This window comes from Amblyraja radiata, chromosome 7 (assembly GCF_010909765.2).
Source record: "Amblyraja radiata isolate CabotCenter1 chromosome 7, sAmbRad1.1.pri, whole genome shotgun sequence".
Taxonomy (NCBI): Eukaryota; Metazoa; Chordata; class Chondrichthyes; order Rajiformes; family Rajidae; genus Amblyraja; species Amblyraja radiata.
This window is the reverse complement of record NC_045962.1, coordinates 12,480,442-12,498,968: the sequence shown is the minus strand read 5'-3', so window position 1 is coordinate 12,498,968 and position 18,527 is coordinate 12,480,442. Positions and strand designations below refer to the sequence as shown.

General features: G+C 38.6%; 1 protein-coding gene across 5 annotated transcripts in view; it reads right to left on the bottom strand.

The window, feature by feature from the left end:
• Nucleotides 1-5,832: 5,832 nt before the first annotated feature.
• Nucleotides 5,833-18,527, bottom strand: part of hecw2 (HECT, C2 and WW domain containing E3 ubiquitin protein ligase 2) — a 342,360-nt gene continuing 329,665 nt past the window's right edge. For all 5 annotated transcript variants that reach the window (XM_033023729.1, XM_033023732.1, XM_033023733.1 and 2 more), the window contains one exon: nucleotides 5,833-8,444. In XM_033023729.1, coding sequence (XP_032879620.1) covers nucleotides 8,333-8,444 — 112 coding nt within the window. In that variant the 3' untranslated portion in view covers nucleotides 5,833-8,332. The remainder of the gene's footprint in view (nucleotides 8,445-18,527) is intronic.

Below are 18,527 nucleotides of genomic sequence, written 5' to 3'. Positions count from 1 at the left end.
GAGCGCCCGAGTAACTGGGCGGGACGGGCAGCATCTCCGGACAGAAGGAGGTAGGTGACAGTCTCGGGATCCAGACCCTCGCATCAGTTCCTGCGGCGTGTGTGAGCTCCGGCGGAAAGACTCGAGTGCAGCCGGGGAAATCTGACGTTAAAGAAAATATGCGGACATGAGAATTGGTGCAACTCGGGCCACACGGCCAGAGCCGCCGCCGCCGCCGCTGCCTCATCCTCCACCTCCACCTCCACCTTGCTCCGGCGATCCAGGCTCCAACCCGATCTCGGCTGCTGACCTTGTGGACTTCGCACGTCCCCCACCACCATCAACATCAGTCTGAAGTGAGACACACAAAGCTGGAGTAACTCAGCGGGACAGGCAGCATCTCTGGAGGGAAGGAATGGGTGACGTTTCGGGTCGAGATCCTTCATTCATAAAGCACTTTGGCCAACGAGAGTTGTTTTTTAAATATGCTATATAAATAAAAGTGACTTGACTTGATTCACCCATCCCTTCTCTCCAGAGATGCTGCCTGTCCCGCTAAGTTACTCCAGCTTTTTGTGTGGAGTTTGTGTGTTAAACTCTTCGGTTTAAATCAGCATCTGCAGTTCCTTCCGACACATGAACATCAGTCTGGTGCTTGGCATTCTTGCCACATGTGCAGGGGGTTGGGTCAATGTAGTTGCGGAGGTAGTTGGGTCAATTACTCCTATAATAATAATAATAATAATATATCTTTTATTGTCATTGCACGTCAGTGCAACGAGATTTAGTGTGCAGCTCCACTGATGTACAAGAAAGGTAAATAAATACAATACATAAATAAACAAGCTGAATTGATTGACGTGACCATCTGAGGGAGACTGTCCAAAGGGGGTGGGTGGGGGGGCACTCATTAGGGCCGGTTCAGAGCCGCTATAGCTCTTGGGATGAAACTGTTCCTGAGTCTGGAGGTTCGGGCGTAGAAGGCCTTATAGGCAAATGACAAGAAACATGTTGACATTTTTAACTAGTTCTATAACTCGACTCACCATATGAAATAAAATAAAACGTATATGGATCTAAGTTACTTATGCAGGTCTATAGGGTGATTTCACGAAAGGTCACTGGAGCGTAGATCCGCACCCACGTGGCCGCAAAATTTAACTGGGGGACAAGCGTCACTTCCGGTACATGTTAGTGAATGGGAAAACACGCACTTTCACACCCGTTAAAAACATCGAAAACGGCCAGGTTTTGAGCTGCAATTTACTGAGCCAGTCACTGTGACCGTGAGGCACAGCTACCTAAATTTACAGTCCAAAAAAAAAGATAGAAACTAAGGTAAATACAAGAGGGAGCTGAAGGGGCAAAATAAGCGGAAGTTGATAGCGGACATTTGTCGTGGAGATTTAAAGATCCAAAATATCGGGAATTATCGCGTTTGCTCGCTGCATTTCATCAAAAGTAAGGCATTATTGGCTTTGTTATCTTTATTCATTTGTTAGATGAAAAGTATTAAAAGTGAAAAATCCTTCAGTAAAATTGCAAAATCGCCCATGGTTCTCGGGTGGGTTTTAACATGCAAAATGAAAACGCTTCTGAAGCTACATTCACCATTTAAATATCCATGAATCATAAATGCGTCTTGAAATAAATTTTACTCAGATGCAAGCTAAGGAATGGTATAATTCTCAGCTGTTAATTTGACAAAATCAGGACATTTTTTGGCTAATAATAAAATGTCCTGATTTTGTCAAATTAACTAAAACGTATATGGATCTAAGTTACTTATGCAGGTCTATTGATGACTGTGCTGCTTCATACAGAACTTGGAAGTTCCCTTATCTTTACTGGATATTTCGACCCTGCTTTCACTTTCATGTGTAGGAAGGAACTGCAGATGCTGGTTTAAACCGAAGATAGACCCAAAACGCTGGAGTAACTCAGCGGGACAGGCAGCATCTCTGGATAGAAGGAATGGGTGACGTTTCAGGTCGAGACCCTTCTTCAGACTAGTTTGGGATGTGAAACGAGATAAATAGACGATGATAAAGAGAGATAAACAACAATGAATGAAATATATGCACAAAAGTAACGATGATAAAGGAAATAGCCATTGTTAGCTGTTTGTTGGGAGAAAACGAGAAGCTAGTGAGACTTGGGTGGGGAAAAGATAGAGAGAGGGAATGCTGGGGTTATTTGAAGTTAGAGAAACCAATATTCATACCGCTGGGCTGTAAGCTGCCAAAACAAAATATGAGATGCTGTTCCTCCATTTTGCATTTAGTCTCACTCTGACAATGGAGGAGACCTAGGACAGAAAGGTCCGTGTAGGAATGGGAAGGAGAATTAAAGTGTTTAGCAACCGGGAGATCAGGTAGGTTCAGGCAGACTGAGCAAAGGTGCTCAGCAAAACGATCGCTCATTCAACGTTTGGTCTCACCGATGTATAAGAGTCCACATCTTGAACAACGGATACAGTAGATGAGGTTGGAGGAGGTGCAAGTGAACCTCTGCCTAATCTGAAAGGACTGTCGAGGGAGGAGGTATAGGAACAGGTGTTATATAATTATAGACAATAGGTGCAGGAGTAGGCCATTCGGCCCTTCGAGCCATTCAATGTGATCATGGCTGATCATCCCCAATCAGTACCCCGTTCCAGCCTTCTCCCCATATCCCCTGACTCCGCTATTTTTAAGAGCCCTATCTAGCTCTCTCTTGAAAGCAAACAGAGCTTTCAGAGAGCAAAGAGAGATAATTATATCATCCTTTATCTTTAAGAAAGAACTGCAGATGCTGGAAAAATTGAAGGTAGACAAAAATGCTGGAGAAACTCAGCAGGTGAGGCAGCTCCATAGATGCTGCCTCACCCGCTGAGTTTCTCCAGCATTTTTGTTTGCTTTCATGCTTTATCTTTATCATCGTTACTTTTTTGCATATCTTTCATCACTTTCATCTGGCCCTTTCAGGACTCCTTCATTTTTGAACTTCTTTATCTCCATTTCAGGGGATAGATTGTGAACTGATCTACAAGCCTATGATTTATACAAGCAGAAGTATTTGTATCCTATTGCTTCCTGTAACCATTCTATTCCATTTCACACTTTATCCATCTCCATTACAATTGTTCTGAAGATGCTACCTTCTCCACTTCTTCTAACATTACATTTTTTTGGCGGCACTAGCAATGGCTGCTTCGCCAACTGTCTGTCTGTCCCTTCCTTTGTTGTTTGTATTAAATATATGTTTTTAGTGTTATTTAGCTTGTTTTATGTGGGCCTGAGGGGGGGGGGGGTTTCAAGGTTTTTTTGGGGGGGGTTACAGTAAAAGAGAACAAAGGAAAAATTGGAAATTCTCAAATTTATTTATATCTCAAACTTTTACCACTCAGTCCCCAGACTGTGACCATTACTTTTTCCCAACCAGTTAAATGATTGAGTCACCAGTATTTATTGCTGCTCTTGTGGGTGAAGTGATTATCTCATAATTCCCATTTCTCAAAAAATTGCATTCCCAACCATTGAGCACGTGGTATTTTTCATTCATTGTGCTCTAGAGATGCAGCTTATTTTGATAGATACATATTAACTGAAAGATTCAGAAAATACAACAGTAAGTCAATGAAGAGTATTTTTTTTTTTAAAGTTTAATATTTGTACTGGGTACTCGCTTTAATATTTACAATATCTTTTATTTTCTTTACAAATCATAACTTCAATCTCTGTCAATGTTATTACTGGTTTTACTTTTAACCACAGTTTTCGACAAAGATGAATCTTTTCCAGATTTACTGGCAACAGTTAAATAGAAATTAAACCTCCGCTTACTGGCATGTTTTCTTAAGCAATAACGGGGTAATTTCCTTTGAGCTAAAAATGGATGTTTGCTTCAAGACTTATTGGTGAGGTGATATATTTGGATTGTGATGTGAATTTCAGTTTTATCTATTAGTTTATCAATAGAATTTATATTGCACCAATTCAGGTAAAGGTTACAACATGAAGGAAGCCATTTAGATCACTAAATCTATGCCTGTACAATCTGCAAGTACATATCCAGTTCCTCTCTGAATGCCACAATTGTATCTGTAGATACTCCTACACTTCCACAGTGGTGCAGCTGAAAGAGCTACTGCCTCACAGCGAGAGCGACAAGGGTTTGATCCTGACCTTGGGTGCTAGCTTGTGGTATTAGCATTTTCTCCCTGTGATCCTGTGGGTTTCATCCGGGCATTCCAGTTTCCTCACACATTCCAAAGATGTGCGGGTTTGTAGGTTAATTGGCCTAGTGCAGGGAATAGATGTGAAATTAGGATAACATAGAACAACTATAAACGGCTGATATCAATTACTCAATTTCCCACTCTCCCAACCCAATCCCTACTGAAACTGGTGGTGCATTCTAAGTGTTAACCATCCACAGTATTTTAAAAATAATGCCCCATTTCACTATTGATTTTTCTGCCAATTGCCTTAATCCTATGTCCTGTGGTTCCTATCCGGTCCATGATCAAAAACATTTATCTCTTTCTACGAGTGCTGTAGCTCAGTTCATATGAAACATTCATATCAACCTGTCTTTTTAAAGAATTGTGAACGAGAACTCAATTGTACCCCTGCTTCTCCACACCTCTTTTCTTTATTGTGTATTCCTGGTCGTCCTGTACCACAGCAAGTGTACCTAGCACATTTCTAGATTAAATTCAATTTGCCTCCTTTTTCATTTCTCCAAACCATAATCACAGAGTTATAGCGATATGCAGCACAAAAATAGGCCCTTTGGCCCAACTGATCCATGCTGACCGATGCTCATTCTATTTGCCTATGTTTTGCAATATCCTTCTGATCCTTTCCTATCCATGTACCCATCCAAATGTTTTTTTTTACCATTGGCATTGCACTCACTTTTACCACTTCCTCTGGCATTTCCATTTACCCACCATCCTCTGAGCAGAAAAGAAAATTGCCCCTCTGGTCCCCTTTAAATCAATATCCTCTCAACCCAAAACCTGCACCCTCTAGTTTTAGCTAATCTTGTACAACTGTAACAGCTGTTGTACTCAATGCCTCTACCGCTGACAGAAACATGACATACATCTTCTTAATCCCCCATATGTGTCGCCACATTCAGGGAACTACGTACTTGTACCTGAGGTCTTTGTTCTATAACACTCCCCAGGGCCCTGCCATTCACTGTGTACGTCCTAACCTGGCTTATATTCCAAAAATACATTACTTTGCACTAGTCGGTGTAAAATTTCATTTGCCATTCCTTTTTCCATGTTCGCAGTTGATCCAGATCCTGTTGTAAGCTTAAGACAATTTTCTTTGCTGTCCACTATACCACCAATCTTTGCTGTCACCTGCAACTTATCATGCACCTACATTCTCCTCCAAATTACCAATATATAGGGCAAACAATAGTGGACCAACACTGTCCCTGCAGCACACGGTCTCCAACTTGAAACACACCACTACCATCACCATCTCACTCCTACCATCAAGCTAATTTTGCACGCAATTTACCAACGTCTTGTACAACAGCTATAGCATGGCATCTGAGCTCTTGTACTCAATGCCTCTAAAAATGGTGGCAAGCATAAGGTGGATGGTGACAGTCATTGACTTTCCAAGTGCACATAGATTCTGTCTCAGAATATTCTCCAGTAATGTTTTCACCATAAATGTTACGCTCACTGACCTGAAGATTCTCTGCGCATCCTTACAGCTATTCTTAAATAAACACCTAATATTAACCTTCGGGTATTCTGCTCATGGCTAACAAATACCTTACTTGTGGTATCATGCTGCATTTTTAACATAATTGGAATAAACAAATAAAAGCAAATACTGTACGTTTGTATGTAGATAAAATTTATTTGTGGATAATCACGATACAACTTGATGAACGTAGCTGGAAGTTGAAATTCAATGCAACAGTTCTACTTTGCAATAAAGACAACCTTATATTCACTGGCGTTTCTATGATTTTTTATTTTCAATTATTTTTAAATGACACAGCATGGTTTCAAATAAAATATATTTACATTATGAAAATAAAACAAAGTCATTCATACTTTGGTACTTTAAAAACATTTCATTAAATCATAGTTGACAACAATAATCTTAAGTGTTTTCAGCATATTTAAATAGCAAGTGTGTACAAATTTCTGCATAATCCCAATAAACGTATCTAAATCGTGAGATCTATGAGTGAAAATGTGACTAAGACATACTTCCATTGATTGTGTATGATTAGCCACATAGTACATAGTACATACGAACAAGTGACAACCAAAATATAATTTTTAGACGCCCTATAAAAATGGTAGATGAGTACCAGAAATGTTGGTGCTGATGATGTGAACAGTGAAATGATTCATTTTCATGAAAAAAATGTGTACCCATGAAGTCATTTAATTTTATTATGTATATTTCAGAACCACCCCATTGTATTAACGAAAGTCAATAGATAGTTTATAAATCAACGGATAAGAAAAAAAAGTTACTGAGCTCACTATATTGGCAAGGAACTCTTAAAGGATGCATCAGTGAAATAAAAAATGTGAACTGCTTAACCGTTATCCATATGGCTCATTGCAATACTATGTACTGTGTGCATGAATGTGATGTAGTGATTCAGAGATCCTTAATTTGTATCCAAATAGAGTAGGATATCCATTTATAAAACTAACTGCTGGTGAGACTCGGTGGGTCAAGCAGCATCTATGGAGGGAAATAGACAACGTTTTGGGTCGGGAACCTACAAACACTCTTGGTTCCTGACCCGATATATCTTCTGCCTATGTCCCTCCATGGATGCTGCCTGACCCGCCAATTTTCTCCAGTAGTTTGTTTTTTACTCAACATTCCAGCATTTGCATCTCCAGGTCTGATTTTAGTCAAATTTGCTTTGCAAAATTCTGAAAATAATGTGGATTTAAAACAGTTTTTTAGACAGGAATCAATTTTTCATCACAGCGTTGCAATACCTAAGGTTATCGACAAGCTATTGAATATTTAAATGGTGTAATTTTTTTAATGACTTGAGCACTGTTGGTCTGAAGCAGATGTTAATAATAACAGAAATTGGAATTTTACATGGGCAATAAATACTAGAAAACAGAGTATTTTGTAACAGTAGACTTTCACAGAGCCCTATAGTTAATGCTTTCTCATGCAAATTCAATGTTAATAGTGTACAATGTAATACATAAAAGTTCCTTCAATCTAAATTAACCTCCCTCACTCAAACATTTTTAAATACTCTATTTTATAGTAATTTAAATCCCTTTTAAATAAAATATTAACTTAAAATTTAATAGAACTAATTCGATCTACTGTTGAAAAGTTATTTATTCTATTTTGTTTGGATGGGAGGGAAGTTTTTTGGAAGCTAAGACATTTTTGTGACATCCTATTACTCACAGTCCAATATAATATCTGAAAATTAGCTTTGATAATTCAGCATATTATACCATGCACCCAATTTTATATAATTTATGTCCTCTTACTTTGGTACACCCAGTGCAATTATTTAAAAAAATCTTGCTTTGGAAAATGTTTGTTTATATAAAATAAAAAGAAGACATCAGGCTTTCTGATTTCTCTTGGACATTTCACCAAAACAACTTTGAATAGAATAAGCAGATAGTATGCACTGTCAGAGATCTCCCTTATCTCCAGTTTGGATAATTTAAAAATCATACAAGATTTGCACAGAATCTGTAAAAAGATTAAATAAAACTAAATTTCATAAATGTTTTTAGTGTGCCATACTGACAAGGAACTGTAATTGTACTTTCCATAATTTATAAATTCTATACCATGCAATAACAGGTATATGAAGACCAATATTTTGATAACAAGTACATTATTTTTTTGAAACGGAATAGGCATAATCACAGTTTAAAAAAAACTTTACTTCAGCACAGGGTTTGAAGTAAATCTCATTAAAAAATCATCCACTGTCAGGATTATCAGTCATTCAGAGAAGCATTGACCTATCTCTGTAGAAGCCTTTGTCATTTTGTAAGTGCTTTTCTTCACATAAAAATAGTCATTTTGTACTCAACAGCAGTAGTAACAGGATACTGTCTGCAAAGTTTTCAGTTCCATCCCTTTATTTTTCATAACAGACGCACAGTTGTTCAGGTGAATGCGTACCATAATTGTCTGGATAGTCATCTTCCGCATGCTTGCTTTCTCTCCACGACATCTTGTAAAGATAAGATCACTTCTTTAATCCAAATCCCATAAAATTCACAAAAGTGCGTCTGAGAATGCCATCACACCCTTCACCCCAAAGAGGTCCATGAGAAAAGTAGTGGAAATGTGCTTATATTTCAAAACATCTGTTACTCCAGTCCGAAAGTGCTTGTCTCTTCTACAGCAGTCAACATCTTTTCATACAACATAGAGAAGGTTGGATATGGAGGGAGATCTAACCGATTGAAACAGGTATGAGCCCTGAAAAAACAAAAACATTATTATGTACCACAATGCTAAATAAACTAGAAAAATCTTGATAAGAGTGGTTCTGGAAACAACAATTTTTATCAAATGGGATAATTTGAACAAATTCACATTATGATTTTGTTATTGCATTGACTTCCAACCTTGGAACAAATAAGAATGAAGAAGAAGTCTTGTGAACTGGAAACATATATTTTGAATAGTTCCATCCATGAATTCAGGATGGCCGGAATTGCACTACTTTCTTAAGACATCAATATACCAAAATGTAACATGCATAAAGTAAGTTCTATGGAAACAATATGACAACAATTTCGTGTGGAAAATGACAAAATGGTTGGAGTATTATTGCAGATTGTCAAGGTAAGTTATGAAAAAAACACCTCATTATAATAGTCAAACATGACCTGATAGTCCTGTTGGATAATTTTGACCATTAAAAGTCACTTGATAATAATAATAATAATGGATGGGATTTATATAGCGCCTTTCTAATACTCAAGGCGCTTTACATCGCATTATTCATTCACTCCTCAGTCACACTCGGTGGTGGTAAGCTACTTCTGTAGCCACAGCTGCCCTGGGGCAGACTGACGGAAGCGTGGCTGCCAATCTGCGCCTACGGCCCCTCCGACCACCACCAATCACTCACACACATTCACACACAGGCAAAGGTGGGTGAAGTGTCTTTGCCCAAGGACACAACGACAGTATGCACTCCAAACGGGATTCGAACCGGCTACCTTCCGGTTGCCAGCCGAACACTTAGCCCATTGTGCCATCTGTCGTCCCACTTGATGGCAAAAGGAAAGTGAGCAAATTTCAGTGGAGGTTTCAATGGTTTATGTGGAAGTGCGGTCCTACTCACTGCTTTGAAAGTACTGTATTCTTCCACCCAATATTTATGTTGCGATCTTGCAAGTTTCAAACTTAGAATTGCAGTTGTACTGCACTTTAATTAATATTTTCTCCCAATCCTTTTAATTCCTTTTTTCCTGCCACTGACTTCATCTGCTACTTATCAGAAAATGTGAGTATTTTTTAGTAATTATATTTTTCTCTTTCTACATAGTGAAATAATATACTATTATCATTTAATAAAATGAACAGAAAAGAACAATGTGGGAGCAGGACTATAAGAGCACCTCTGTAAAATACTGAACCCCTGAATAGCCAAACATCCACTTATAATTCCACTGTATTTCCATTCCAATAGAATAGGTAATGTGGATTACATTCAATATGAATGGATTTCCTTTGGAGATTCATCTTCATATTTCATGCTTCATTATGGAATGGGGGGGGGGGGGGGCTGTTCTACCCATTAAGTCCCTTCTGCCTCTCGTATCAATCCCATCAATTCCTTCAGCCACTTATTTCTATGTAACCTATTCATGCTCATATGCCCATGAACAACCCCCTGATTCTCTTCTACACTTAGGGTAACTTAGAGTAGCCAATTAACCTCATAATTACCATGGCTTTGAGATGTGGAAGGAAACCAGATCACTTTGGGGAAACTCAAGGAGAGAACATACAAATTCCAAAAGGCAGCAGAGGTCAGAACCAAATCCAGGTTGCTATCACTGTGAGCCAACTGCACTACCTGCAGTGTCACTTTGACACCTTAAAATAGGCTAGGTGAGAATTCCTAAATATAAGAAGGGAGGGATTTATACATGTGTAAGAAGAAACTGCAGATGCTGGTTTTAGCCGAAGATAGGCACAAAAAGCTGGAGTAACTCAGGCAGCATGGGTGACAGGCAGCATGGGTGACGTTTCGGTTCGAGACCCTTCTTTATCAAGTGTTCAGAAGTCATTCAAAGCTAGTGGACCCAGTCAAAAAAAACGTTGCTTTTATCCAAAGTGATCTTCACTGCAAAAAGATAAAAAACGTATGCACTAACGTTCTTGTAGAAAGCTTTTATGACAGCCATACCTGGTGTTTTAAAACTACTCAAAATACTGCATTCAGTTCTTGGCAGTAAACAAGCAAAGATGTGCTGTTATTAGAGCATTTTAGTGAAGTTTTGCAAAAAATTATAAAATGTTAAATTATATGAACAGGTTCCATTGAATCAGTTTGTATTCAACACAGTGAAGGAAATTACAGTGACTAATAGAAAATTATGGCTGAAATGTAATAAAAATCACAACCACCTCACTGCCTGCTTGAGTAAGATTCATTGTTTCATTGTCCTTTTTTGTTGATGTGCAAAGTCAAGTATCTGAAATAAGATTTACTGGGATTTTTAAAACATAAATTGCCAATTCAAAATGTTTAATGGAAAGGCGTATGCAGGAGCAGCAGATGCTGGTTTACTCCGAAGATAAACACAAAATGCTGGAGTAACTCAACTGGAGTAAGGCAGCATCTCTGCAGAGAAGGAATGGGTGAAGTTTCAGGTCGCGACCCTTCTTCAGATTGAGAGTGAAAGCTAGAGATATGGAAGGGTGTATGAAAACGACAGATCAAAGCAGACGATTAAGGAAATGTAGGTTCATTGTTGGCTGAGGGGAAGGTGACAACGAGGCATACAGCCAGTAAAATTAATTAGGAGGACAGTAAAACCAGTCGGAGAATTAGGTTGGGAGAGGAATAGAAAGAAAAGGAAGCAAGGGTTACGAGTTTAGATAAATCAATATTCATTCTGCTGGCATAGGAAGACACTTTTATTCAAATAGGCAATGCAAAGGGAAGGGTATTGCATTTTGTCCTCAGTTTACAAAGAATTGGAACATGGCACATCTCCTTGTTTCCATAAACCCGCGGATTTTGTTGTCTGTATTAATAAGATGAGCACTTAACGATGAGTCTTCCCAGCAATTCCTGGCTGTCACAATATTGTTTCACTCTTTCTAAATGATCAGAGATAGAAAAAAAAAGTACTGATAAAAGGAATTTATTTAAAACCACATCAAACTTGTCTTAATCAAAAACAAATGTCTATTAAAATAAATATTGTTTTTAAAAATTACCTTCAAAATGAAGGTCAGTGGCCCATTCTAATGAATACGCTGAGCTTGTTGCACCAGGTATGGCTGTCATAAAACTGAAGGGCAGATATGAAGTGTGTCCAACTCCTTGACTCAATGGTTTACAGAACGACCCGGCATTTAATGGGGGGCTCCAAGGACGGAGGATGATGTTATGTACATATTACAGTGCAAAGAATTAAGGTCCTAAACATAACTATTCAGCAACGTACTCTGGTGCCAGATCTGTTCACGAGCCAGAAGTGCACTTAGGAGCATTCTTATTTGCAAACTAGATTACAAGATAAATGTGAAGCTCCAAAGTCTCAACTGGAAAAGCATAAACAATGCACAGAATGCATTACAACCATTAAAATCAAATGGCAAGACTGAAATGTTGAGGGACAAATGATGTTGAGCCTTTGAAGAACTATATTACATACTGAATTAGAAGCATTATTCACCAGCTTTTTGCAATATTACATGTGCCAATCATCAACTGAGAAATGAAAAACATTAAACTGGGTACAGATGATAAATGAAACTGACAAGAACCTGTAGTGATCTCACAGTTTTAAGTAATAGAACATTATTATTAATGGTGTACTTTTTTGGAATTCTTTGTATCAGATCATTATTGATGTGGATACAATAAATGAATGTTTCTCATGTACTTATCAAAATTTTAATTTTAATTGTTCAATCAACACCAATATTTCTCCGCAATCAAATTGGTTGCTCAAATAACATTGCTATTAATTCATCGGATATATTAAACATTTCCTTTTAAGATAAATTACTGTTGATGTACTGAGAGGGGAAACATGATGTGTTCATTATTTATAACAGAAGAACAATTTGGTATAATTATCTAATTCAGGAAATAGTAAGTATAGAATTTTATTTTCCGCAAGCATGGGTGGAGCATAGAAAACCAAGGACGGCACAGTAAACATTTATGGAACAACGGCTTGGCCACAGGTGAAGTTAATATTCAATTTTGGTCTTTGCATTTTAGGAAGGATGTGAACACAGTAAATTTAAGAGAGGCAGGATATAGAATCAGGTAATTTGAGAAATTTAATAAACGTATTTATTAAAACAGTAAAACATTGATCATCCTCTATCTAATTGTTTGGCAATCCTGACAGGTTGGCATTTGGTTCACTGGGTGCTGATCTGCACTCTCATGGTGCCTGCCAATTCACTGAGGCCCTGGTTGCCATGCTGCTTCTTAATGCACACCGAGTCCCCAGCTCCCATGCTGCCTCCTGTGGGTGCAGTATGTGCCCCACATTTCCTTGATTATCATTGCCTTTTGCATATCTTTCATTCATTTCTCTGAAGTACCGCCAAAATCTCTCGTTCCCCTTTCTGCTGACTCTCAGTCTGAAGAAGGGCGTTAACCTGAAACGTCACCTATTCCTTTTCTCCTGAGATGCTACTGTGTCTTTTGTGTCTGCCACCTAACACACTGAGCGTATAGTTCCCATTCTGCCTGACAACAGACCAGATCCTCGGTTTAAGCACTGCCTTCCAACTCACCAGATCTCCAGTTGCTGTGCTGCCTTTGAACTCACTTGGGTCCTGGTTCCTACACTGCCTTAAAAATTATCTGATTTGATTTGGAGTCTGAAGAAGGGTTTCGACCCGAAACGTTGCTTATTTCCTTCGCTCCATAGATGCTGCCTCACCAGCAATTTGTCTACCATACGATTTGATATCTTGCCTCTCTGAGTTCACCAGAAAATCTATATACTCCTGTACAATGTAATAGTTAAAAAAGTGAATTCAAAATGCGTTAATGTATTGATTGGAATAGCATCCAAAAGTTTAGAAAATCTGCCAATCTGCCCCCGTTAAAGTCCAAACGCTGCTTTAATGGAGTTTTACTCTATGTTTCCATGAAACTGATGTTTTGTGGAAACAATGACATGCTGGATGTGTTCTCCGCAGAGTAAAGAAGGTAGAAAATAAAATTCTTAAGTATTCAAAGTAATAGGATATCCTGACAGACCGTGGGTGGCACGGTGGTACAGTGGTAGAGTTGCTGCCTTACAGCGCCAGAGACCCGGGTTCGATCCTGGCTAACGGTGCTGTCTGTACGGGGTTTGTAATTTCTCCCTGTGACCTGCGTGGGTTTTCTCCGAGAACTTTGGTTTTCTCCCACACTCCAATTGGCTTGGTAAAAATGCAATAATTGTATTGTTAAACTAGAGTAAACTAATCATACTGAATTTTGGGTGGCACGTTGACACTGCAAAATGCCTTACAGGGACCCGGCTTTGATCCTTTTCCCTGTGACCACGTGGGTTTTTCCTGGGTGCTCCGTTTTCCTCCCACAATCCAAAAATATGCAGGTTTGTAGGTTAATTGGCTTCAGTAATGATTGTAAATTGTCACTAGTGTGTAGGACAGAGCTATGTACGGGATGATTGCTGGTTGGAGTGGACTCGCTGGGCCGAATAGCCTGTTTCCGCGCTATATCTCTAAACTAAACTAAACAGACCAGATAGAAATTATTCCCTGTAGTGGAGGACTCAAGAACCAGAGGACATAGACTTAAGGTGATTGGTAAAATAATCAATGGTGACATGAGGAAAAACTTTATAAGCAGTGAGTGAATAACATATCAAATGCAGTGCAGGGCAAAGTAATGAAGCCCCAAACCAATTCTGACTTTTAAAAGGAAATTAGATCAGCACTGTTAAAAATAATGCAAAAAAAACAGCTGAACTGATTTTGAAGAATACCAGCTTGGATACAAAGAGCCACATGGTCTCCTTTTGTGCTGTTACCATTGTCACGTTCAATGTTCTCAGACTTTCTTACACAAAGTATGTTAAAGCATTTGACATGTTTTATTTGATGGTCTTATGAACTCCAAAATTCACAAAGTTCAATGTAGTAGTAAAGTTTGTATGAGTATTTGTGAATAACTTAAACTATAATACAAAAAGCCAGCAAAATGTTTTTAAAATACAATAACAGCTTTTGAGTAAATTGTATCTGTTTAAATTCCCTGACAGTTTTTAGTTAAAATATACATAAAGTATCTCAACATGAATAATTAATTTGTTTAACTCCACACCTCCTTGATGCACTGATCCCTTCCCACCCAAACCACCCCCTGCTAGGTATTTTGCCCTGCAACCGCAGGAGATGTAATACATGACCCTATACCTTCTCCATCCAGGGAACTCAGCAGTCCTTCAAGGTGAGATAACGGCCACTTGCCAATTTTTTCGGCGGCCGGCGGCTTCATTGAACTGGCATCAGGTCACCAAAAAATTTGCGGCGGTGACGTGGCGTGTTTTTTCAAGTGTCGCAAGATTTTTTTTTGTTATCGTTGGATTTTGAAATGTTCAAAATCTTTTGGCGACACTGATATGATGCTAGCAGTCGCCGAAAAAAATCGGCAAGTGGGACAGGCCCTAAGAGGTTCACATGCACTTCTTCTAACCTTATATACTGCATCCAGTGTACCCTATGTGGCCTCTTATATATCGGCAAGAACAAGCGTAGACTCGGCGACCATTTCACTGAACACTTGCTCACTGTCCCGTAGGGTCCATCGGATTTCCCAGTTGCTAACCATTTTATCTCCCCTTTCCATTTCCATACTGAACTCTCTACACTGGGCTTTCTCCATTGCCATGCAAACTGGAGAAACAGCACCACATTTTCCACTTGGGTATGAACACTGATTTCACTAATTTTAGGTAACCTCATACTAAACCCCCCCACAACCTTCCCCCCTTTTGTCCCACATCCTCATTTTTCTTCCCCCCACGTCCCACGCTGCTGCCCACCTAGACCCATCTATATTGCCCCTACTGCTATTTTCTGCCCTCTGGGTTTGCAATTTACTACTCTTCAACCCTATCTCAACTGTTTTTTATCTCTGGCCTTTGTTCCAACCATCTGCCTATCAAACACCCCCCCCCCCTTGCATCGGCTCGTTGCCTGTTATGCTTTGTTCTGTCTCCAACCTTTCGTGGCTTTCACCTACCCTCCTACAATCAGTCTGAAGAAGGGTCTTGACTCGAAACGTCACTTATTCATGTTCTCCAGAGATACTGCCTGACTGGCTGAGTTACTCCAGCACTTTGTTTCATTTTGTGTATCAACCAACATCTATCTGCAACTCCTTGTTCATACTCTTATCATTTGTTCAATTAATTATTCCTAATTTTTTTCAGCACAGAACATGCAGAATGCCCAACATAATTTTGAATTAATGGTGTTGAAAAAATATTACGTCACATTTACACTGATAAAATTCATTGGGGATTAGTTTAAATATCCACAAATAAAAGTATGTGTCTTTGCATTTCTTTTTTTTTTTTTGCTGAATAAACATGGAATATCCTAAGTTTCCATTGCAGTAAATTGTGCATTTAGAATCAGTCTTCTGTTGATGCAAGTCTTTTTAACTTTATGAATGTGCACTTGGGTAAATAGTATTGCAAATGTGATGATAAGTTTCAATTCGTTTAATCTGAACTAAATGATGTAGTTCCTGTGGGGTGAAATGAGGAATAGTCAATTCTCCCTAGATCACGGATGATGGCTGTAAAATGGGGGAGCGGGGAGATGGCTCACTCATGTCTACGTTAATTCCACATGTAAGATCCACTAGCAGGATACAATTATTTAATTTCAATGCTCAGACAGGGCATGTGATATTTGACATGGTTGGCAAAATAGTCGTATTTGAGTACATACGTAAATATTATGGGGATTTATTGCTCACACTTTGGTTTCCCATCTTGGATACCTGCAACCCCATCTAAGATACATGCAACAGCATATGCTTATGTAGATATCATTGTTTTATGAATCAGCAGGCAATTAATCCCTGTCCTCCACTTTGTTCTTCTGTGTTCTAATACAAAGGCACTTCCCGATTGTAGGTTTAAGAAAGAACTGCAGATGCTGGAAAAATCGAAGGTTGAAAAAAATGCTGGAGAAACTCAGCTGGTGAGGCAGCAACTATGGAGAGAAGGAATAGGCAACGTTTTCGGTCTAGAACCTTCTTCAGACTGATGTTGGGGGGGAGCAGGAAAAAGAAAGGAAGAGGCGGAGACAATAGGCTTGCAGGAGAGCTGGGAAGGGGAGGGGAAGGAGGGAGAAAGCAAGGACTATCTGAAATTGGAGAAATCAATGTTGAAACGTCGCCTATTCCTTCTCTCCATAGATGCTGCCTTACCCGCTGAGTTTCTCCAGCATTTTTGTCTACCTCCCTATTGTAGGTAGAGGTTCTTCAGAAGGCATTGTCTGCTAGTTGAATTAAATATCAAAGTTCTAAAAGCGTCATTCAAGGAACAACAAGGAAGGTTTTGCCTTTGTCAGAATGCAACTATTCACCTCTACACCAAAAAATTAAGGAGGATATAGCTAGATGGAACCTAATTCCTTTCTTAAGTCTCAGCTCGAGAATTGAATCTATTAAAATGATCATATTGCCAAGACTTATATTTATTTCAGACCCTAGAAATAGAGATTAACCAACAACAATTTAAAGAAGGACAAAATATTGTCAAGATATATATGACAAGGTAAAAGGCCTAGGACCCATCTTAAAACCTTACAGTTAATGAAATTAAAGGGGGGGATGGGGTCTACCCTCTTTATAAGACTATTATCAGGCAGCACATTTAAGACCTATGATATGCTGGTGCAACCTATCATATGATGCTCAATGGCAAAATATTGAAGAGTGAACACTTGCCATTCCTATACAAGCGATCATAGCTGACAGCAACCTCCAAGACTATATAAATGCTATTGAAAATCCTTGGGTAAAATTGACTCTTAAAATATGGAAAATAGTTATAACAGAGTATAATTTAGAGGAAGACATTACAATCCTTAAATGGTGCGCATATGACACAGACTTTACTCCTAATAAATTAGATAGTAGGTTTAAAGAGTGGCCAGTTAAAGGCCTAACTGCTCTTTGTAACATAATGAAAGAAGGAACACTGTTAAGTTTTGAAATCAATGGAAGTGTACCAGCTTACAAAACTGGAGGGGGTTTAGTTGGAAAAGTCTGATACGGTATTTTATTACGCCTTTTCAGAAAGCCCATTACGGTGGGAACTCTCCAGTTTGCTGGAGAAAATGTGGAATTTTAAAGGCAGATCAATACCATGTTCTCTGGGAATGCCCTGTTATTAAAGATTTTTGGAGAGAGTTACATGATGCCTTACAAGACATTTTTAGATGTCATGTGCCCCTGGAGAGTATGACCATGTTTTTTGGACATACCTGAAGACTGGCGGAAAAAAGACAAATACTTTCTGAATATATTGATGGTAGCTGGTAAAAAAGATCTCACAAAGAAATGGTTATCACAGGAGAGCCCAACTCTGAATGCATAGATGGACATCACAATGGACATTTATAAAATGGAGAAAATAACAGCATATGTTAACTTCAAACTGGATTTATTTGTGTTACGCTGGGAAAACTGGGTTAACTATGTAACGCCTCAGAGGCCAGACTTTATTTTTACAATTTTTTGATTATATGGTAAAGAAAGGATCACTCCCCAAGTGTTTGGAGTTATTATTGTGTTCCTGTTTCTATATTTGGTTTGTACAAATTTCAAAAAGAGGCAATTCAAGACGTGGATGAGTGGATGATGTATACACATAGCATTATACCTGAAACACGTTTTATGGAAATGTGTTTGCTGTGGAATGCCAATAAAAGAGTATATTTTTTAAAAAAGTGGCCCAAATTGTAATCCCAGTTTTGTTTTTGTAGCAGTGTTGCAAGTGGCTATGTCACACGAGTTGGATCAGTTATCACATTCCAAACTATATTAACCTAGGAACAAACCTTTGGGAGTTATTCGTTAAAAGCACATTTATGAGTTTCTCACTTTGCAAATAAGAATGTTTATTTAAATATCTGCTTCCATGTATACTGATATTAAATCCACAAGGAAATGCTTTTTCTACCTAAAATAAATTATATGCAACAAAGCTTTCTTCCTTAATATTCACTTCTGAAGTTTGCAGGTGTCATGAATGTGAATAGCTCATCATTTTATGTCCATATTTTGATGTTTAGTACCATCTTTAAGATTGG